Source organism: Syngnathoides biaculeatus, chromosome 23, assembly GCF_019802595.1.
Source record: "Syngnathoides biaculeatus isolate LvHL_M chromosome 23, ASM1980259v1, whole genome shotgun sequence".
Lineage (NCBI taxonomy): Eukaryota > Metazoa > Chordata > Actinopteri > Syngnathiformes > Syngnathidae > Syngnathoides > Syngnathoides biaculeatus.
In genome coordinates, this window is record NC_084662.1 from 13,831,508 (window position 1) to 13,853,001 (window position 21,494).

The following is a 21,494-nucleotide window of genomic DNA, read 5'->3' on the forward strand; positions in this document are numbered from 1 at the left end:
TCAAGCTTTCCTTCCCTCTTTCATGGCAGTTCTAGTGAGGGGCGATTTGTATCAGTAGCAATGCTAACATCCACCGAAGCCTGCATTATTGGAAGCCTCTCTTCCATAATCCCCGAATCCGTGCCACTTCCTGCAAGCGAAGAGGGTGTGACAGGCTGAAGACAAATATTTACCTAGACTTCCACGGGCTCAGCTCTCTCAGCAGGGGTGCGGTGGTCATAGAACCTTTTAGGCGTAAGCCTTTATTACACAGTTTACACAAAAAATGTTGCGTTTGATCTGTTCAGGCCGAGGGATTCTTCAGACAGGGACAAGTGCTTTAAATACAACAGGCAGGGGTGCCGGATTGTGGTTTGTAAAATTAATATTAATATATGTCTTGGAGACTGTGATACTATGAAATACGTTTTTGGCACTTCAAATACAATTTAATTGACGAAGAGGCATTTGTGCTGTCGTGCTGGGAAATTGCCAAGTCACCTTTATCCCTCCAAACATGTATTTCACAGAGAACACACACAAGCTAGAACAGTTTACTTTAACAGCCGGTGAAGAAATCGATGTAAAAATCAGGTCTTAACTTTGCCAAGTCAGCAAAATTGCCCGATAAGCGTTGGTAAATGTGTGAGTCATCTACAAACAGCTTGTTTTTTTTTTTTTTTTTTTTTTCACCTTGACACCTTGAACTCCTTTTTGAAGTTGAAGTTTGCAAGTCACCTGTGACATTTTCAAACTATGAAAATGTGGATGTTTACACTGGGGAATAGTAAAGAGTAATGACTTCCTACTACAGTGCAGGGTAAAGTGTTTGGGTTGGAAACGAGCACGCACTTGAGGAGGTTAATGGTTAACGCCAGAGCGTATCAAGTTAGTACATGTTGCGTGTGATGCTTAGCAGGGAGTGTACCTTCAGAGAAGTGTGTGTGTGTGCGTTCGAGACGCTCATTTTTTGAGCTCAGTCAGCCCGGAGCTGAACTCGTTGACTGAGTGGGTCAAGCCGGGTTGCATCCGTGACCCCGTGACTAATAAAGCATTGCCTTACAAATAACCTCTGATCGGCAACAAAATCTTAACATGAACCCCCTGACTTTGACCCCTGGCTCGACGCGCTTAAACCTTCAGAAACATAAATCTGCATTTTTCGTGTTTTCTTTTTAGTTTCAAAATGGGTCATTTGTGTTTGGCATTTTTAGCTACTGTTTAAGGCGAGTTGAGCAGTGCTAATATAAACAGTGCTTCATGGTAAAATCGTGTTTGATTTGAAGATGTGAATCGTGTTTGATATGAAGGTAGGATATTATAACTAGTGGAAAATAAATTGAAGTTTTAGAGCTGCTAGCATCGCATGCTGTTGTAGCGTTGTTGGTTAGCGCTTGTACAAACTTTACCCCACAATCAAATGATCACATTTCACGGTATGCTGTTCTGATGAGTACTAGCTTAAAAAATTTTAATAAATTATCTTATCTGGTACCTCACGTATCAAATTTGTTTCTAACCGAAAAAAAACAGCTGCAGGACTTTTTCTCCATTGTGTGCTTGTACACGTGAATTTGAATCAGTGTTTCAAACAGTGGCGTGTTGGTAATTTTTTTTTTTTTTACTTAGGTTGCTTGTAGCAACAGATACCACTAATGCTCAAAGCCGTCTGTCATTGAAAGAAAGTGGAGCAAGCGCCCACGTTGCCAAAAGAAGCAGCGTCTGTCAGATTCTGGATTTTTATGGACTTTATTTTTATTGACTTTAATTACAGGTTGCGCAGGGAAAGACTGCATATAAAGCGTAACTGCAAAACACAGGCTGGGCTGTGAAATGAAAAAAAAAAAAAAATGGCACCCGCCCTGGGATAGCTGTGACTGTTCCCATTTGTCTGAACCTGATGGCGAATCGTGCAGAGTGACATTGAAAGCATGAGTTTTTAAACTTTTATCTTTATGATCTGTATTTTGGCAAAATTTCTACATTCACTCATCCCCAAAACATGGTTTAGCTCATGTTGTATTAAGACCAGCTTTAGCGGTTATAGTGCATTGTAGATTCATTCTTAAACTTCCTCAAAAGCCGAATATACCCAAACCTTTCTGTAACTACTGACTTTTCCAAAAGATTGAAGTGAATCTAGGACAAGTGGATGATTAACTCAGGAGATGAGAACTTTTATTGCATGAATTTATAGATTAGAAATCAGATGACATAGCATATTTGATAACTCGGCCCAGATAATGAGATGACTGCATGGAATTCTTAATGTTTTAAAAGCAGGATGAGTCAAAGTAATGATTGGAGACATTTGTCTAAGTGAGGAAACTTTAAGGCTTTTGATAGTGTTCTGGTTCACAACGTACACTCTTCTTCTTTCCCTTTCGGCTTGTCCCGTTAGAGGTCGCCACAGCGTGCCATCTTTTTCCATCTAAACCGATCTCATGCATCTTCCTCTCTAACACCCACTGTCCTCATGTCCTCCCTCACAACATCCATCAACCTTTTCTTTGGTCTTCCTCTCGCTCTTTTGCCATCCTCAGCACCCTTCTGCCAAATATACTCACTCTCTCGCCTCTGGACATGTCCAAATCACCTACGTCTGCTCTCTCGAACCTTGTCTCCAAAACATTCAACTTTGGCTGTCCCTCTAATGAGCTCATTTCTGACCCTATCCAACCTGCTCACTCGAGCAAGAACATCAACATCTTCATTTCTGCCACCTCCAGTTCTGCTTCCTGTTGTCTCTTCAGTGCCACCGTCTCTAATCCGTACATCATGTCTGGCCTCACCACTGTTTAATAAACTTTGCCCTTCATTTTAGTGGAGACTCTTCTGTCACATAGAGCACCAGACACCTTCCGCCAACTGTTCCAACCCCGCTTGGACCCGTTTCTTCACTTCTTTACCGCACTCTCCGTTGCTCTGCATTGTTGACGCCAAGTATTTGAAGTCGTCCACCCTCGCTATCTCTTCTCTCTGGAACTTCACTCCTCCTCCTCCGCCCCTCACATTCATGCACATATATTCCGTTTTACTTCGGCTAATCTACATTCCTCTCCTTTCCAGTGCATGCCTCCATCTTTCTTATTGTTCCTCCACCTGCTCCCTGCTTTCACTGCAGATCACAATATTATCTGCGAACATCATACTCCAAGGCGATTCCAGTCTAACCTCATCTGTCAGCCTTTCCATTACTACCGCAAACAGGAAGTGGCTCAGAGCGGATCCCTGATGCAGTCCCACCTCCACCTTAAATTCTTCTGACACACCTACGGCACATCTCACCGCTGTTCTGGTGTCCTCATACATGTCCTGTACTATTCTAACATATTTCTCGGCCACACCTGACTTGCACATGCAGTCCCACAGTTCCTCTCTTGGTACTCTGTCATATCATTTCTCTAGGTCTACAGAGACACAATGTAGCTCCTTTTGACCTTCTCTGTACTTTACCACAAGCATCCTCAAGGCAAATAATGCATCTGTGGTACTCTTTCTCGGCATGAAACCGCACTGTTGCTCGCAGATACTTACTTCTGTCCTAAGTCCAAGTATTTGAAGTCGTCCACCCTCGCCATCTCTTCTCTCTGGATCTTCACTCTTCCTCCTCCGCCCCTCTCATTCACGCACATATGTTCTGTTTTACTTCGGCTGGCGTACACTCAACTAATAGTAAACCGTGATGAGCTCCTGCTGTGACCCTAAATATTATAAGGGGTGCAGGAAATTGATAAAAGAAAATTTTACTGCTCAAAAAGCAACGTTTTCTCCCAAATCATCCCCTTAACGGTCCCTTTTCCTCTATGCAGGACTACCTGGAGAGTATCAGCAAGCAGACTCGGCTCGGTTTGAGCGCCGAGGACAGAGGCTCTCTGTTTGGCAACATCCGGGACATCTACCACTTCAACAGGTACGGCTTTTGCAGATGCAATCCATTTTTATTTTTTGATGTAAGACATAAACTTAAAGGTCTCTTACTCCACTTTCATACTTTACTCAACACCCGTCGACCTGGTTGCATTACCGTAAGCGGTCGTGCAATATTAAGCCAAAAGTCCCCATATTCCATATCAGTACTGCCTCTCGAGAGATGGTACTCGCTTTTAATCCTTCAGGTTCGAGTGTATTCAGAAGCTTAAATCTTAGGAGGTTCAAGTATATTTCGGGGATTTGATATCACATACTCGGATCAAATATCAGCTCTCTTGCTTTTTAATAGCGCCACCCAAACAAAAGAGAGGAAAAAAATCCCCATGCATCTGTTAATAATAGAGGTTACTAATTGTGAAACTGAATCCACCAACGTGCTGATTTCTGGGAATCGTGACAGTAAGGTGTGTGTGTGTGTGTGTGGTGTGTGTGTGTGTGTGTGTGTGTGTGTGTGTGTGTAGTCAGTTCCTGTCTGCATTCTTGCCCCCTGTGACAGTGCTCTAAATTGTTTTGTGTGTGTGTGGCTTGAAGGATAGTTGAGGATCATGGTGGTCTCTGGACATAAACATGCTGTCTTTTTTTTTTTCCACCACCCAGTCATTTGTCAGCTGTCCCGCAGCAAAAAAAAAAAATAAATAAAAAGGAGAAAAGAAACGGGCCAGTTAAGGCTGTGACCTCACGCTTTAGTTCGAAAACAATAACTTTAGCAGCGGTCCTTTTCCACCGGAGGATGGCTGTGTGCGCACACAGGAGCCGTGGTTTTGAATTCAAGGAAGTTTCTCAAAAGGCCGCTGCCCTTGGTCGCAATTTCTCTTCCCAGCGTGACCCGTGAAGTCAAGTACAATAGTCCGAAACGACAAAACCAAAGCTTCGTTGATTCAATGATGATTGTGTGTGTGTGTGTATGTGATATTTGCAGGGATTTGCTGCACGACCTGGAAAAGTGCAACGCGGACCCCGTGGCGATCGCTGAATGTTTCGTTTCAAAGGTAAAAATGATTGCGTGCGTGTGAGTGTTTTGATTATTTTTGTTTGTTCATGAGAGGGATTATGCCAATACTATGGTAGAAATGCTTAGGGTCAGGCATTGGATTTTCAGCAATACTGGTGTATAATTGTTTTTAAAGGTCAAGTGTCATCCCTATAAACATTCTAGAATAGATATTGAAATGAAAAATACATATAACATTATTCACTTCAATGTCCATACGAAAGAATAAATATGAGCTCAGAGCGCGTCATCCATGTGCAAAGTTGCGGAAGTGTCATTCGACATCTAAGTAGTCGCCACATTGGCTGCATCTCCTGCCTGTGACGTCACCCCGGACATTCGCCATTGAAAACACGCTGTGGCCCCTACTGTAGGACACGCCCTTCTGACACAGAAGCTCTTTTCGAAGAAGAGAACATCTCACAATCGAGTGAAGTGTCCGCAGCAATATTACCCGATTGTTTCAAGCCATATTTAGATGATATGCGGATCACTTCTAACTAACAACAGACTCCCAGGAAGTATGTATGAGCTGGCCGAGCTCGACGCGGAAGCCTTCGCCAGTGAGCCCGACGTGGAAGCCGTCCGACGCGCACATTGACACATTTAGCACCCCAGTCATACATACGCGGATCTTTTGTTACTTTATGAGAGACATATTACGTGGTCCCTCTCAAACTATTATTTTTTTTTTAGTAGCTGTATACTCACCTACCTGTCATTTGGAAGCCATAAAGTTCTCATCCTTTGCACCCGTGCAATCCATTTTTCACGACGAACCGGGTCTCTTGGAAACTTATGAAGGGTAAATTCATCCTCTCAAATGTTCGAGCAATATCCAGCAATGCAACGAGCCGACGTTTTGGCTAACACGAAGGAACAACGAGCTACCTTCCAACAGGTAAAACTGATAGAAACAAACAAGTCCGCTTGAGCCCGCGACTGCCTCCAATGTCACTTCCTGCTTCTTGTCAAAAACAAATCCCTCGAGAGGATTTTCATGGCGGGAGTTACAAAAAGCCATATATTTCAAAATCATGTTTTGTGGGCCCATACCGGCTGCCGTTTTTTCATTCATAACATCCTAAAAATCTTCCATTTCATGACACTTGACCTTTAAAGAATACTGTACATGCCTTTGACTGGGAGTGCTGTTATATTTTCCGACTACATGTTTCACTGCACCGTTTGGTTCCGCTATCCATTTATCCATTGTTATAACACCATCACATTGATGGTATTCGTTAGCATGAAGCTAGGGGAAAGCTTTGGTTTAGATCTACTGGGTGCTCTTCAAGCTCGAGTTTGCTTGATCAACCTTCTCCACCTCCGCAGACCTTTTCCCAACAAGCACACTATTAAATTTCCTTGCTTGTTGCAGCCTGTTCCAACACCTGGGTTTGACATGTGCTCGCACACATGTAAACTTTGGACAGACCACGAAGAACAGACAACTTATGTTCAAGTTATTTCTTTGACTAACATTTTAAAACTGTATATTCAGTATGTCGAAAAAAAAACTGTAGGAATTTGAAGGACTGTCCAAATGTATATATCTCTGCTGTTTTTGTTTACGTCTTTTTTGCTTTTATGCCTTTTCCAAATGTTTCCTGTAAAAAAAAAAAATTAAATAATAAAATAAAAAAGGCTCACAGGATTACGTCCCGTGATGCCGCATTCCGGCATTTCCCCTGAAACGCGTCGTGAAAAAGTACAGCCGCCGCAAAGCCACCATTCTGACCGAGGCTGAAGAAACAAGCTCTTCCCTTTGCGTCACGGACTCGGTCCGCAAACGCCTCAGCTATTGTTGTCGGAGGCTGTTATATATATATTTTTTTCTCTGCGGCCTCACAGCGCCACTTCCACCAGAAGCGTAAACAAAGCCGTTGTGCCCACACAACCAAGTTTGCATTCCCTGAAACACCCGTCCGGCTACTTTCTGTACATACAGAATCTACCTTGGTTTAGTCTTCAGTTTTAAGAGTCTAAAACAAATTCATCTGCTCTTCTGGAGTCGTAGGAAGCAGGTGGTTGTAAAGTTAATCTTTTCGTGACAGAGGCTTCAAAGTTGAGATAAGTGCGTGCCAAGAAAAGTTGCTTAACGTCGCAGTAAATCAACACTTGCCCTTAGAATAACAGCTTGGATGATTTGTGATTTTTTTTTTTTTTTTTCATTTGTATTTTTTTTAATGAGGAAATTGTTTGTGTGTTGTGATGGAAAAACCAAATCCCGTTTTTTAAGTCAGCGAATGGACCAGCCAGAACACCTTGCGTTAGTAGTGCACCCTTGCTAATGTTCAGTATTGTGTCTAGGGTTTGTGCAAATGTTATTTTTACTGGCTTAATTGATTATCTATTATCCCTCACTACACGTCAAATGCTCAAAGTTGATCATTCAGAGCCAATGTTTGTTTTTTACTTACTTGTTGTGTGTGTGTGTGTGTGTGTGTGTGTGTGTGTGTGTGTGTTTTTGTGGGGGTTATCATCTGTTGCTATGCCAATCCTACTTTTCTATAGTGAGCTTGTGGACCAGCCAGGACACCTTACGTTATAGGACATGCGCACATTTTCATTTTTTGTGAACAGGGCTTGTTCAAACTTATTCAGGACACAATATTATGTTCACGGTCTTGACGTTAGTATCTGACCATGTCTGTATCTGCCCGTTATTCCTTTGTACTCCTTTAAATGCCGTGCAATTTGGATGATTCAGAGGCCTTTTTTTTTTTTTTTTTTTAATCTCGTGGGATTTCACTCTGGTTTAAAAGTTGACATTTACTGAGTTTTTTGGGATCACTATTATCCCAGTAACTATAGGTGTGCATGACACGCATAATTCCACAATTCTAAAATAGCTGTAAATCAGAATTTTAACCTTACTGCTAGTTGCAAAAGGGGGGAAAAAATACAATTACCGGCAATTTGCTCAAGCTACAAGTTTGTAGTTGAAGGAAAGAAATTAAATTCAGTAGCGGGGATAACAATAAATCTCCTCAGGTAGAGTGATGATTAAGCCTTCTAAGTGTTTGTTAGTCACTGAGAGTCTTGCACACAATTACATGATGACTAACTCTTGCCGTTCACTATCCTCTCTTCTTATGTTAACTTTAAAAAAAGTGAAATTTGATCCATGTTATCTGCGTCTTATCAGAGTTATATTTGAAATATATAGTTCCTGAGTTCATTATTGTTTTGCTTTGATAATGATGATGATGATGATAAATAAAATGTGCATGGAAAGCACGGTGGAGCAGCTGGAAATCGTTGGCCTCACAGTTCTGAGGTCCCGGGTTCAATCCCGGACCCGCCTGTGTGGAATTTGCATGTTCTCCCAATGCATGCGTGGGTTTTCTCCGGGCTCTCCGGTTTCCTCCCACGTCCCAAAAAAATGCAACATTAATTCGACACCCTAAATTGCCCCGAGGTGTTATTGTGAGTGCGGCTGTTTGTCTCGATGTGCCTCGCGTTTGGCTGGCAACCAGTTCAGGGTGTACCCCACCCCCTGACTGTTGACAGCTGGGATAGGCTCCAGCACTCCCTGCGACGCTCGTGAGGATAAGCAGCTAAGAAAATGGATGGATGGAAAATATGCATGTATGTTTGCATTTTCCCCATATATGTGTGCCACACAAATTAGTACTCCATCCAAACGTTTATATGCCCTGTGGTCTATGTCCCAAAGTAGAGCAAATGTGTATTAGTGCTGTGTGTGTACACCATCAAAAAAAAAAAAAAAAGGGGGGGGGGGGGGCTGGCGGCGGGCACATCTGGTTGTGTTTAGGCCCAGTCTGTGGTAGCAGACTACTGGAGACGAGGAGGAGACCTCTGCTCTTCAATTTAGGCCCTTTTCCCACGGAGCACCTCAGGCTGTGTTCTGTTGAATTATTGGCTCGAGTGTCCTTCAAATCAACGTACTGCTCCCCGCGCAGACAAAAATAGGAAGTCTCGAAATCCCGCGTACGTAACTCTTAAATCCACAATGCAGTCTGCTCGGGCATAAGAGTGATATCTGATCATCTTCTCTGAATGTTTATGATGTCGCTTCCTGTTATCTGTCAGCATCCTGTCGCCCCCTCTCAGTGTTTATGGACATGAATAGACCTCACCTCCCGTGTTATGCAACAAGGAGGGGGGGGGGGGTCATCATAGGGGCTGCAAGGGAGCCGGGTGAGGAGACAAGGCCTTAGGAAACTTTTGGGGGACCTCTTTCACGACTGAACAGCAGCAAATTTGACATATTCATAGACACCTAAATTCTGCATGTGATTTTATCCTGAAATAAATCATGTATTAATCATTGCAAGAAATATACACTGTGACATCACACATCAAAACTAATCAATTCAATATAATGTCATGACAGTTTTGCATACTGTACTTATTTATAAACTACTTATAAAGCATTCAAAAGGAGGATTTTACTGTAATATAGAACCAGTTCAGTCATTTTCGTCATAATCCCAATAACCGCAAAAAGCATAACCATTTGGGCTTAAATTCGAAACACCAAACGTGGTCACGTGATGCGCAGGAGAGTTGCCAGGAAAACTTGAGGCAGCTCCTCGATGAAGTCACTGTCTCACGTACGTTTGATGTTCGTACAGGCGGCATACGATCGGGAAAGGTCTCAATTAAGGCGGCGGCGGCGCCGTTCAGTGGGGCTGCATTTAATCCCGGCACTCGGGGCTGACTTAAAAGAACTTCAAACTGCACGACGGTTATGTATTTGTCTCACGTTTGCCGCTGTACCGTCAGCGTTTTGTGCACGGGGGTGCCTCGTGCATGTTTTAAGTACAGGCTGGTGGGTGAAATTACTGAGCCGAGCACATAAAGCAAGGTGAAATTATTTTACTACCACGTCTTCATTTCAGCAAAACCAAGCCACGTTTGTTCCGTCTAATATGCCCCTTTTTTAATTTCAGAGTGAGGAATTCCACATTTACACCCAGTACTGCACCAATTACCCAAGGTAAGACTGTTATCTGTCTTAATACAGTTCAGTACGTAATAGTCATTTAAAATATGACATAAAAGATGTTTTGCGGACGCCAAGCTACAGTTTGCGGGGCCATGGCTATCCCGTGACCCCAGTTTGAGAAGAACATTTTTTTGTCAGTCACTCTGCTGAGGTCTCATGTGCCTTTTGACGTGGTGACGCGTTTTACTTCTGAGGTCGCACCGTCTATTCGGGATTCTTTTGACTGTCCACCAGCATTATCCTGTTGTTATTGTCGCCCTGATCTCATCTCCATTTTTTTCCCCCCAGAGTCTCGTATAACTCCGCTGTGTATCCCCTTCAGTGTGTTAGTTTCTCGCTAGAGTCAGGAGTCAAATTGTCTGCTTGCAGGAGTGCCTCAGGGGTCGCTGTCCTGCCCTCTCTCATTTTTTTTTTTTTTTTTATTTTCATTCACTGCTTATTGACAGACTTATAGTGCATGTTGCTGACAGGTGGGGTATTATTGTTATCTTATACGACCTACTTCTTCTAAAGTTTTATTCTTCTCTGGGTGGGTGGTCCTAAGGGACATCTTTATAGAGCAATGTGACAGTGTGTGATGGTTTAGTTTGAAACATGAGGCTGATCTTCATGCCAAGATAAACTATGAGCACACCCTTGCCATCAGGCTATAATTTCTCTCCATGGTTTATGATAATACTCACAAACAATTAACAGGCTTATTGTGTTTGGGTGTCAAGGGGCTACTGTCAGATTTTTGGACAAGGGCCTTTCCCCCCGTATCCGCACCACAGCTGGCGACTCCAATTTAGGTCAGACAAGACAAGCGCACACAGATGTATGGGAGAGGGTCACTCAGATGCTGCAGATGTATCGAGGTCACGCTGGCATCCGAGGTCGGGTTTCCTCCAAGAACAATGTGGAAACTGTACAGAGCTCGGATGGAATTTTGACAAAAAGACATTTTAGACCACTCAGATGAGTCTTTCAGTTTAGCGCTCTTTGTATCAGTTACATGGCAATCATTACACACACTGGCAGTAATTGTCCACTTTTAATTATTATTATTTTTTTTAATTAATATAAGGACATGATGTACACTTGCCTATGCTGTCAAATTCAAAGTTTTGACTCTGCAGGTCGGTGGCTGTGCTCACCGAGTGCATGAGGAACAAGGCGTTGGCCAAGTTTTTCCGCGAGTGCCAGGAATCTCTGTGCCACTCCTTGCCTCTGGGCTCCTATCTGCTGAAGCCGGTGCAGAGGATCCTCAAGTACCATCTGCTGCTCCACGTACGTCCCCTTGCCATCTCGAGTTTCTCTGTTAAAACACATTCGCGCATAGCCGCACACGCGTGGCACAAAATCAGTCGGTTTCCTTCGAAACCGCAAAAGCTGGGTTTCCGATTGGGGTCCTTCTTTCACCAAATGTTGAGACATATGGCGCTCGGTGTGAACGTTCCCGCGGGTCTATGCTGTGCTGTAAATAGAAGAGGATGGAACAAAGTGCGCTTGGAGACAAATGGATGAATATGTACATCCGTTTGCATTATTATTATTCTTTTTGCGGGGGAGTGGCAAGCGTACTGAAGAGAGCTACTCAGTTTGGCGATGTGCTCGCTTGCAGGAGATAGCCAACCATATGGAGAAGGACACAGAAACGTACGAGGTTGTGCAGGAGGCCATAGACACCATGCAGAGAGTGGCTTGGCACATCAACGACATGAAGAGGAAGCACGAGCATGCTGTTAGGCTGCAGGTAGCGTCAACAAACATCCTTCCTGACACTTCAAACCGTTGAAATCATGTATAAGCAACACACTTTCATCAAAGCAATCTTATAGCCAATCCCAGACTTTTCAATGAGCCAATTATTACTTTTTCTTTTGTTCTGTCGAATGATTTAAACTGTGGGTCGGACAGAGCCAAGGCTGTGATCCTCCCCGCGTCTTATGCAAGTCGCCGTTTTCCACTGGACTAATGATGGCCTTGCATAAGGAGACCACATAAAAGGGCAGCTTGTTCCTTCTATCAGCTTGAGGCCGGAATGCTCAAATGAATTCAGGAATGTGTGAGGGGTTTTGAGAATGCTTTTGGGGGGCAAATTACAGTCCTTGCAATCACATCAATTTTCTCAAAATTGTTGCGTTTGTCTTTCCCGCTGTACGTTGGATTCAGAGTTGTCCATGCAGTGTACAGGTCAGCCTGTGATTGAGATCACATCCAAGTGTTTCATCTTTCTTTAGTTTTGATGGAGTTATTGTTACTGGAACTGGATTATTTTGTTAGAGAGTTTTATTAGTTGCTATAGAGCTTCTGCACCTACTTCATAAAATCACGTGACTTTTGTTTACGTCGCCATATTGACGGTCTAGCAAAGCATTTTTCAATGCTAAGTTGGTTGGAGACGACATGAAAATGTCTTATAGCATGACGCCCAGAGTCTTGTCCGATACTGTTAAACATTTAGAAGGTTAAAATAAACGAAGGTACGTGGAAAAATTACACAATCTCGGCATAGAGGACTCGTATTTAATGCCGAAGTCCACGTTTTCGCCGATAAGAAATTGGACTGTTAATTCGTTTCCACTTGTTTTAGACAACTGAATCAACACACGGATCTGGTGAGTAAGTCGTTGAGATTCACACGGAAAAGTTTCAAAGTGTATAAAAGTCTGGACGCATACGAATACTTTGTTGCTGGATCTGTTCTCATCTGGAATAAATCCCACATAGTGACGGTTGTGACGGCTCGTGAACGCAGAAGCGTGTTTGGCGCACTTTAACCTTTGCCAAAATCCATCGCTCTTTTCAGCTAGTATTGAATACAAATACCAACATTTAAATAAATGACCCTTGGTTTTACATAAACTCACATTCATTAATTACGATTGGGGGGAAAAAAAAAGAGAGGATGGAGTCGTCTCCACAGAGCGTACTCTGAAGCGTATTGCGGCCACACTTAACCTCTGTGACAGACGTTTTTTTTTTCAATACGCATTGTTCTAAATGAGCCAACTTGGCATTATAAATACTTCTTGGTCATTTGAGATTGAGAAGAATAATTCCTACCTGAAATGAAGTGATCACTACACAGTCGTATGTATTTGGTTGGGCACCATCCATCACGTTTCATTGCCGAAATCCATCAATCTTTTCTGGTATTTTCAGCTGGTATTCCATAGAATGATCTCTTTGAATATCTGTCTCGTCTGTTGTAACAACCAACACCACAACAAGTCTCGGGTATATTCTGCTCCGGTTCAATGTCCCTCACACTGTCGACCAGCTCTTTTGAAAATGGTGACTCCACGTGCACGAGCTCTATACATAGCATAGTCTGCAGTATTCTAAACAACCGGAGGATGTTTGATGGGCTACATTGTGGTCATCTATTACTGGATTTCCAATTTGATGCTTCTTTCATTCACGTTTTTCTTTCTTTTCCAGCTAACTTTAGTCAAGAGGCAGAGCACACATCCATTATATAAACAATAACAAAGCCACGCAGACAGAGTTTAACAATACTCAGCCAATATTGTTCCCCGTGCTCACAGTGAGTTTATCTCCCGCCACTGCAGGAAATCCAGAGTTTATTAACGAACTGGAAAGGCCCCGATCTGATTGGCTACGGAGAGCTGGTCCTCGAAGGAACGTTTCGTCTGCAGCGAGCCAAGAACGAGAGAACTCTCTTCCTATTCGACAAGCTCCTGCTTATCACCAAGAAACGAGAAGAAGCCTTCACGTACAAGGCTCACATCCTGGTCAGTCGCAGTCACTTCCTTTCACGTTTTTGTGATGATGCTACGTTTAAACTGATGTCTCGATTGCAGTGCTGCAACCTAATGCTTGTGGAAGTCATCCCTAAAGAGCAGCTGAGTTTCAGCGTCTTTCACTACAAAAACCCCAAACTACAGCACACAGTCCAGGTACAACAACATTGCAAAAATGAAGGCCTGGAAGAAAGCAGTGTTATTTTTTTAGGGGTTCATCCCAAACATATCTCATCTGTCATTTTTTCTGAAAAGGGCATGTGTGCTATTATCTTCTCTGTGATGCTTGCCGCTGCCCGTAGGCCAAGTCCCAGCAAGATAAGCGCATGTGGATCTTACACCTCAAGAGACTCATACTTGAAAATCACCCCGCCAAAATCCCTGCCAAGGTGAGCACAGCTTCTCTTCGCTTTTGTTCCAAAGTTGCAAACTTTGTGCAATGACTGTCAATGTGTGTTTTTTTTTTTTTTTAATCTAGTCACGCGCAGCATCCCATTTTCGGGACATCATGGTTTTCACGCATTAAATCCTTCAGTATATCAAAATATTTAGGTGTTTTAATCTGCTTCTGGTTCTGTTTTTTGGGACGATCTGCTAAGAAAGCCCAAGTACCCTCGCGCGGTCAGCGTCCCATTTCTGGGACGATATTATAAATTGGTAAAGTTATCCTATTAATTTACCATAAACGAAAAATAAGTGTTATTTCCTGGATTGTGGCCTGTTATACTTTTATCTCAATAAAGCAAAAATTTGCCACCCTGCCCATGAATGGGTTAATGTCTGCTCAGGTTTTAACAAGGTTGTGATTTTAATGCCACATGGTGTCCGAGGTTTTTTGCAGGCTAACCTGTAAAATGTCACCCTTTTGTAGGCCAAACAAGCCATCCTGGAGATGGATGCAATGCGTAAGTACCACCATGTTAAACATAGATTCAAAGTTAAATATTGCTTTTTGTGTTATAGTCATTTGTCAAGTGATATTTTTGTAAATTTGTCTGACGCGTTTGTTTTTCCAGACCATCCTGGATTTCATTATAGCCCCGATGGTGACAAGAAGGATTCCCCGCAGACCAAAGAGGGCCCCAGCCCTCGTAGAGGGCGCAGAAAAGGTGAGAACTGTTTTTAACAAGTTTTGCCACAATGAACATTATACCAAAAAAATATATATTAATCAAAAGCATGTCTCCCTAGAACCGCTGTCAAAATTACTGAAGAATGCCAAGCAAAATGCAGCCAACGCCGACGGAGAAAAGGTTGGTCATAAGCAAAGTTGAAAATTTGGTAACTTACTGTTAGTGTGTGTTCAAATTGGATGTCACGCCATTTTAAGTAAGTTCCTGTTAAAGAATTCAACTTCAGTAACATGAGATCCCACGCTCGCAATGGTGCTTGCATAACAAAAACAACCCTTTTAATTTCCTCCACCCTAGCGAACAAGTTTGGGCGCGACCCTGCTTTCTCCGGTGTCCCAGCTGGCTCTGGGCACAATAGGCCGCAGCCGCAGCCTCATCAACCAATCGCAGGAGTCTTTGGACCCCGGTGACCACTACGATCACAGCGATCGAGAGGACGGGGAGGAGCCACACCAGCAAGATGCTGACGACGAGGACGACAGCGGCCCGGTGGGTTTAGGGTCTCATAAGCCTCCAACTGGGGCTACTCAGTTGGGTTTCCCCATGTTGTAATAGTAAATCCTGATTTGATTATTTCCACTCGAGTAGCTTTCGGCGGGATGGTGATCTAATTTGACATCATTGGGAAAAACATTGGGAAACATGACAAAAGTGGATTTCGTTATCTCTATATTTTGTTTAAAATGTGTTTTTGTCAGCTTAACATGGTAGTGAGCAACAAAAAGGGTGCACAGAGTATGGATTGGTTTCACACAAAATATTACATAGCAATCCAAACTCAATGGAACCGTTCTGCTTGGTGGAACAGGGGCCATAGACAAGTCACCCAGTATTCTATCGATTTTTGACTCCAGCTGGCATTATCGGGACCTCATTCTAAATTTTATGTCTCCGTTTTCAGGGTGGTGGGAAGAGGTTGCGAGTCCCAGGCAAAAGCAGCCGTAAGAGGCTGAACCCTCAAGCGTCCGTGGACAGTATAGAGCAGTGGAAAACCTTCAACATGAGCGCTTCAGATCTTCAGGTATGGAAGTATTCAAGAATGATTGGTTTAGATCCTCATTGGGATGTTTGTCTAAATCTTTCTGTCCCACCATTCAGAGAGCCAGAGAGTCCCTTGTAAGGGACGGAAGTCACCACCCGCCACTCCGTAGGGCTGCTCGCGTGACAGAAGAACCTCCAGAGTCCCCAATTCCGTCCGTAGTTGTGACAGAGAGTGATCATTCCGTTCGAAACATCTGGGCAGATCATCGGGCTCGCAGGGCCATGTTCCCCACCAGACAGCGAACCATGCAGCCCGACGACGACGAAGAGGACATCTACCAGATGTTTGTTCCTACGGAGCCGAGCGGACCAGAACCGGAGTTGCCCTCGGAGAGATCAGAGGCTCCCTCGTCTCCGAGGACGGCGCGGCCTTGCAGCTGGCATGTGGATCAGCTCCCCTCCGTGCAGGTTGAACCTCCGTCCGTCGACAGCAGGGTTTTGCGAAGAGCAAGCAGCGTAGGTGAGAGCACCACGGAGGCTCGGAAAAGTCCAGATGACGACCAGGCCGGTCACAACCTGGAAGTAATTCACACAGAGTCCTCCAGCAACGACATATCGGGATCCTCGTCGGCCGAGCAGCTGACGATGGATGACGTTGAAAATGTGTATGACAACATTAGCTATGAAGACCTCAAGAGAATGGGCCTTATCAGAAGAGATTCGGATGAATGCCAGCCACGGAAAGAACAGTCTTCTATTCAGAGCCAAGCACCTGGGACATCGAATGCACCAGATGCCCCGGGCATCTCAGAGACTATCATTAAATTAGACAGCAGTGCCAGTGAACACAAACAGTTATCCACCCAAGAAGGGATACAGGCAGAGACTCGAGAGCTCAAGATAGTCGAGGAGAATATCTATGACACCATTTGTTTTCTGGAGTCTCCATTGGTAGATGTACAGGGAATCAACGTAGGTAATAAGGCAGATCCCCAGAGAGTCATTCTAATGCCATCTGAGCAAGACTTAAGCGGAAGTGTTAAAGAGTTCGTCTCGCAGGAAAGCCTTCAGTTTGGAGACACCCTCCACACTGTCCAGTGTTCCTCAGAGCCAGAGTACTTCTCATCATCTGCTTCGTTGGCGTCACAGCAGTCACAGAAAGGGGATAAAATGTCCGAGCATGTTGACGAACTCTGGAATGACTTGGAGAATTACATCAGGGACAATGAGAAGAAAGCAGACAGGCTGCCCGCTGCTTTCCCAGTGAGTACCAATGAATCAGCCAAGCGGTCATCCTCGGTCAAAGGCAGTCCCACAAAAAAGCCTCCGAAAGGCACTAAAGCGACTAAGAGTCCCCCTGCACATCAAACTAAACACCCCCCCGTGCGATCATCACAATCATTCAACATCCCGGTCATCAACCTCCCTGACCTCCAAAGTGACGGAACCACAGAAGACGAAAGTCCAAGTCCAGGTCCCACTTTGCAACAACCCCTTCCAGCCATGCCAGAGCCACCACCTGGCACGGTACGTAACATGCGTAACAGACTGGCCCGCCTCAGCAGTGGAAGCTTCCGGCTCGAAGACGACGATCTGGTTGAACTTCCTCCCAAAGCCCCTCCTCAGAGAGAGAACCCCATCAAGGATATCCATAGTTTGTTCCCGGGCCAACTGGCGGGTCTGGACCCGCCTCTGGCTTCTTCCTCTCTCCTCCTGGGCGAGTCTGTAGACTTCCCCCTGGAACTTATGGACAAAACCAAGAGTCGTGTCTTTTTGATGGCGCGGCAGTATAGCCAAAAGATAAAGAAAGCCAACCAGCTGCTGCGCATGAGGAGCATGGATCCCGGAGATTCTTGCAGTCGGGCGAGAGCCGACAAAAGACAGAAAGACCTGGCGGCCATCCTGGAGGAAAAAAAACAGGGCGGAGCCGCTATAGGTAACACAAAATCTTTAATCCCCCCAATTAATGTCTTCTGACCTCTGCAAACCATAACATGTGTCAGACAGGTTAAATTTTCATCACTTTTTTTGGGCTGGTTAGTAGATAAGGAAGTATATTGAAATGCTACATCTCTATTGGGAAACAAGGTTTTAGAGTTGGTGCCAAGCTAATTGTATCCAGGGTTGTTGGTAGAATTTACGGAGAGTATTTGCCGCATGACACACCCAAGTAACTTTATTATCAAAGACTGCCAAACTTCAACGATCGACTTCTCCTGTGTTCTGCCTTCAGGTGCAAGGATAGCCGAGTATTCCCAGCTCTACGAACAAGTCGTGTTCAGGGATTCTTCCACGAGCGCACACCACACTCATCCAGGTCTTTCCTCTTCTCCCTCCATGCCTGAGACCTCCCTGGAGGAGGAATGGCTCCACTCAACCTACAGCAACGGCGAGCTGTCCAGCTTTGTGTGTTCCACCGGCGACCTGCGCAATATGCGGGCTTCTTCGACGCCTCAGCGCAGACTCACGTCTTCCTGCTCCATCCCGTCTCTTAAGACCACCCCGGCCTCACCGAGCAGCCCGCCATCCCAGAGGTGGAGCTCCTGTTTATCGGCGCCGATCGAGAAAGAAGAGCACGTCTACAGTACCATCAAGCGACATCCTTCCTTCAACGCACCGTCCTCCCCATCTAGGAACTGTCAGTCCACCAGCTCTCTAACTAGCCAGCAGCCAGAGAAAAACAACCAGTCAGGACTCGAATGTAACGGATCTACTGTGGACGGGTCCACAGAAAGACTCCACGGTCCCAGTTTGGGTCGTGCCGGCCGGCAGAGTAGCCTCCCAGAGAGGTCTACCCAAGGAGAGTCGGACCTCACCTTACACGACGGCCAACACGTGGTGGTCCTGAACCGAGCGTCTGCCCTGAGCATCCTCACCGCCACCCAGAACTACTTTGCCAACTTTAAGGACGACGGCGAGGACGACGACGACTACGTGGAGATCCGCTCGGAAGATGAAGCGGAACCGGATCAGGGCAGGTCGGCGCGGCAGGGCGGCGCCTCAGCGGCCGGATGCGCCTACCAAAACCGGGGTCTCGTCCATTCGCGGAGTTTGCCCTGCACGCCCGTTCACTCCAGCGACACGCTGAGATCTCTGGAACGCGAGCATCTGGAGAAATACTTATGGAGCGAACCACAGCAGAGCCAGCCCAAGATCGTCCAGTCTCTTCGGGAAAAGTTCCAATGTCTGAGCTCCAGTAGCTTCGCTTGAATTGGGCTCAGGACCGCAACCTAAATACATAAATATATCGACACGCAGTACTACATCCGTGCTAATTACAACAAAAGGGGATCTTGCTACTACCGACAGTTTACCGACCGTTTACTCCATTAACAAAAGGGAATAGAACGTTCTACAATAAGCCAAAATAGATATTTTCTAACATATGCAAATACCTCTATTTTACGTAACAGGCTTCAAAGTGAAATACGTGTCGTTAGAGATGACCGACGGCGCTTTAACTCGTGCTTGCAAGCTGCTTTAAGCACTTCCAGTCTTCACATGAAGTAATCACAATTCTACAAATGGGGGTGTTATTGATTAATAAATGGTTGGATCATGTCAGAGACTAAACCAGGCAAGATCTGATGATCTTTTGGAGGACCTTGTCTGGCCGACCTCTTATCTTTATCTAGTATATTTTCAGCACCTAGACGACACACCTTAAAAAATTGTTTAAAATTGTGCTCACGGCATTAAACACTTTAGAATGTTGCACGTTTGCAGAATGCTTGTATTCAGGCTATGCGGTCTCTTTGCACACGTTCACATTTTAGCAATAACCGTAACATAAATAAGGCAAAATAACATGTTGGCAATTTCAAATATAAGACTCAAACCTTTTAATCTCCTCACCAAAACATTAACACCAATTATTTGTGCTTGATAACAATAAAAACTCGCTGATATTTTTTCATCATCAATAAGAAACTTAAGGCTTTGTATTTATTTTTGAACATTTGAGCAAATTTAATGGTGCATACGATGTACGTAGATGAACCTCAAAGTGGATTTTATTTTTTTTCCTCTAATTGCAAATTATATTCCGGGACCATAATGGCTCGCATTGAAAATTGTTGGTTTAAAGACTAGAGAAATGTAAAACTAGGGATGGGCATTGTAATTAAGATGTGGAATTAATTGTGGATTAAGTTGTGTTCAATCTGTTCAATGCATGACATCAGCTTTAGGAGGTTTAATAAAATTCAAGCATATTTAATACCACATTGGCAGAGAAACAGGAGTTCAGAGTCCATCCATGTCCAATATATTATTTTTTTTAATCGACAATTGATGAACAATGTTCCCCAAAGTCAATGTATTATATTATATGTATACAAATACCCATCTCTATTGTACGTGGCGTTTTACTTCAAAAAAAAAAAAAAAAAATTTTCCAGACAAATGTATCACACTACTGATTATACATCTTTAGTTTCAGGGAGGTGTCGAGTTAAAGGTTTGTCTCGGTATGTTTTATATAGCGGCAACTTTAGTACAAACTGCGCAAATCGTATTTATTCCAAAGCATCCTTTTTTGATCTTTTATGACTATTCGTGCAAAAGGCAGGTCCATTAACAGGTTGTAAATGAAAGACTGTTGTATTTATTAAAAAGATTATTCAGATATTTTTGGGGGTGTTCATTCGCCAAATTCAAATCAAATACTGTGAATTGGTAGCTTCCTTTTTTTTTTTAATGCACTGCTTCACGCAAGTTCCAAATGTAAAGTTAAAAAGCACTACATCATGGTCTACTGTTCATATCAAGACACATGCATTAAAAAAACAAGTTAGTAATATGAAGTATGTTGTTTTTGTTTCATTGTACATGTTTTTTGTCCTTGGCTTCACTGGTTGGGATTATAAGTCTTCATTGAACCTTTTTTTTTTTTTTTTTTTTGCACTTTTCTTCAAAGGTCTACTTTGTAAACTGTAAAGATGTACATTTTAGGGAAGTTATTCTTGTATGCCATAGTATGCTTTACAGTGCTTCAATGTTTAGGTCAAGTGTACTGTATTTTTTTAAACGGCCTAGTTGTCATTGCTCGACAAAATGTATTGCAGGTAATAAATTTAAATCCAAACTATGTTGTGTTGTTTTTTTTTTTTGTCCTTATCGAAAATATTTTAAGTACTAGGACGATGATCCTCGAAACCTAAAGATCTTTTTATGGACATTTGGGCTTCCTGTGTGAGGTTTGCATTTGCATCAAAACATGAATGTGATGATACATTTTATGGATGTGGATGAAAGGATATGGAAAAGGTAAGAAATTTATACAGAAGAGTGATGAATATCAAGCCATCCATTTTCTCTAGTTTTTGTGTTCTTTTGGGTCACATGTAAACTGGTGCCTAGCCCAGGTGACCCTTGACCTGTCAACAGTTGATTTCAGTGCACACAAACAAACAGGAGCCACACTTGCAGTCTTAAATGTATACAAATAATTAATGAATCGTGCACTTTTTTATTGTGAGGAAGGCAGAGAATCTGTCAAAAAATAAAGATATGAAAGCCCCTTGAGGATGAGCAAACTGCACACAGGAGCTGAGATCTTGATCCCAGAACCTACTAACTATGAAGTGTATTTTTTCGTGATCGGCAAAGAAAGATAACTTGAAAAAAAAAAAAAAAACAAGAAAGGACGTGACTCGTCTCGTGAAAATATACACCAGATAATAAAAACAAGTAAAATTATATGAAATATAAGCTCAATTGAGATCTTGGTGGCATTCATAATTGTTACA

The 21,494-nt window shown here is 43.6% G+C and overlaps 1 protein-coding gene across 4 annotated transcripts in view; it reads left to right on the plus strand.

Moving 5' to 3' along the window:
* Positions 1-20,833, plus strand: part of LOC133496444 (pleckstrin homology domain-containing family G member 1) — a 65,065-nt gene extending 44,232 nt beyond the window's left edge. For all 4 annotated transcript variants that reach the window (XM_061812051.1, XM_061812049.1, XM_061812048.1 and 1 more), the window contains exons 3-17: positions 3,792-3,892; positions 4,832-4,901; positions 9,826-9,872; positions 11,000-11,150; positions 11,485-11,616; positions 13,439-13,621; positions 13,691-13,786; positions 13,933-14,019; positions 14,502-14,535; positions 14,647-14,739; positions 14,822-14,883; positions 15,061-15,252; positions 15,665-15,784; positions 15,862-17,680; positions 17,978-20,833. In XM_061812051.1, the coding sequence (XP_061668035.1) occupies positions 3,792-3,892; positions 4,832-4,901; positions 9,826-9,872; positions 11,000-11,150; positions 11,485-11,616; positions 13,439-13,621; positions 13,691-13,786; positions 13,933-14,019; positions 14,502-14,535; positions 14,647-14,739; positions 14,822-14,883; positions 15,061-15,252; positions 15,665-15,784; positions 15,862-17,680; positions 17,978-18,954 (4,164 nt within the window). In that variant the 3' untranslated portion in view covers positions 18,955-20,833. The remainder of the gene's footprint in view (positions 1-3,791; positions 3,893-4,831; positions 4,902-9,825; positions 9,873-10,999; positions 11,151-11,484; positions 11,617-13,438; positions 13,622-13,690; positions 13,787-13,932; positions 14,020-14,501; positions 14,536-14,646; positions 14,740-14,821; positions 14,884-15,060; positions 15,253-15,664; positions 15,785-15,861; positions 17,681-17,977) is intronic.
* Positions 20,834-21,494: the final 661 nt, after the last annotated feature.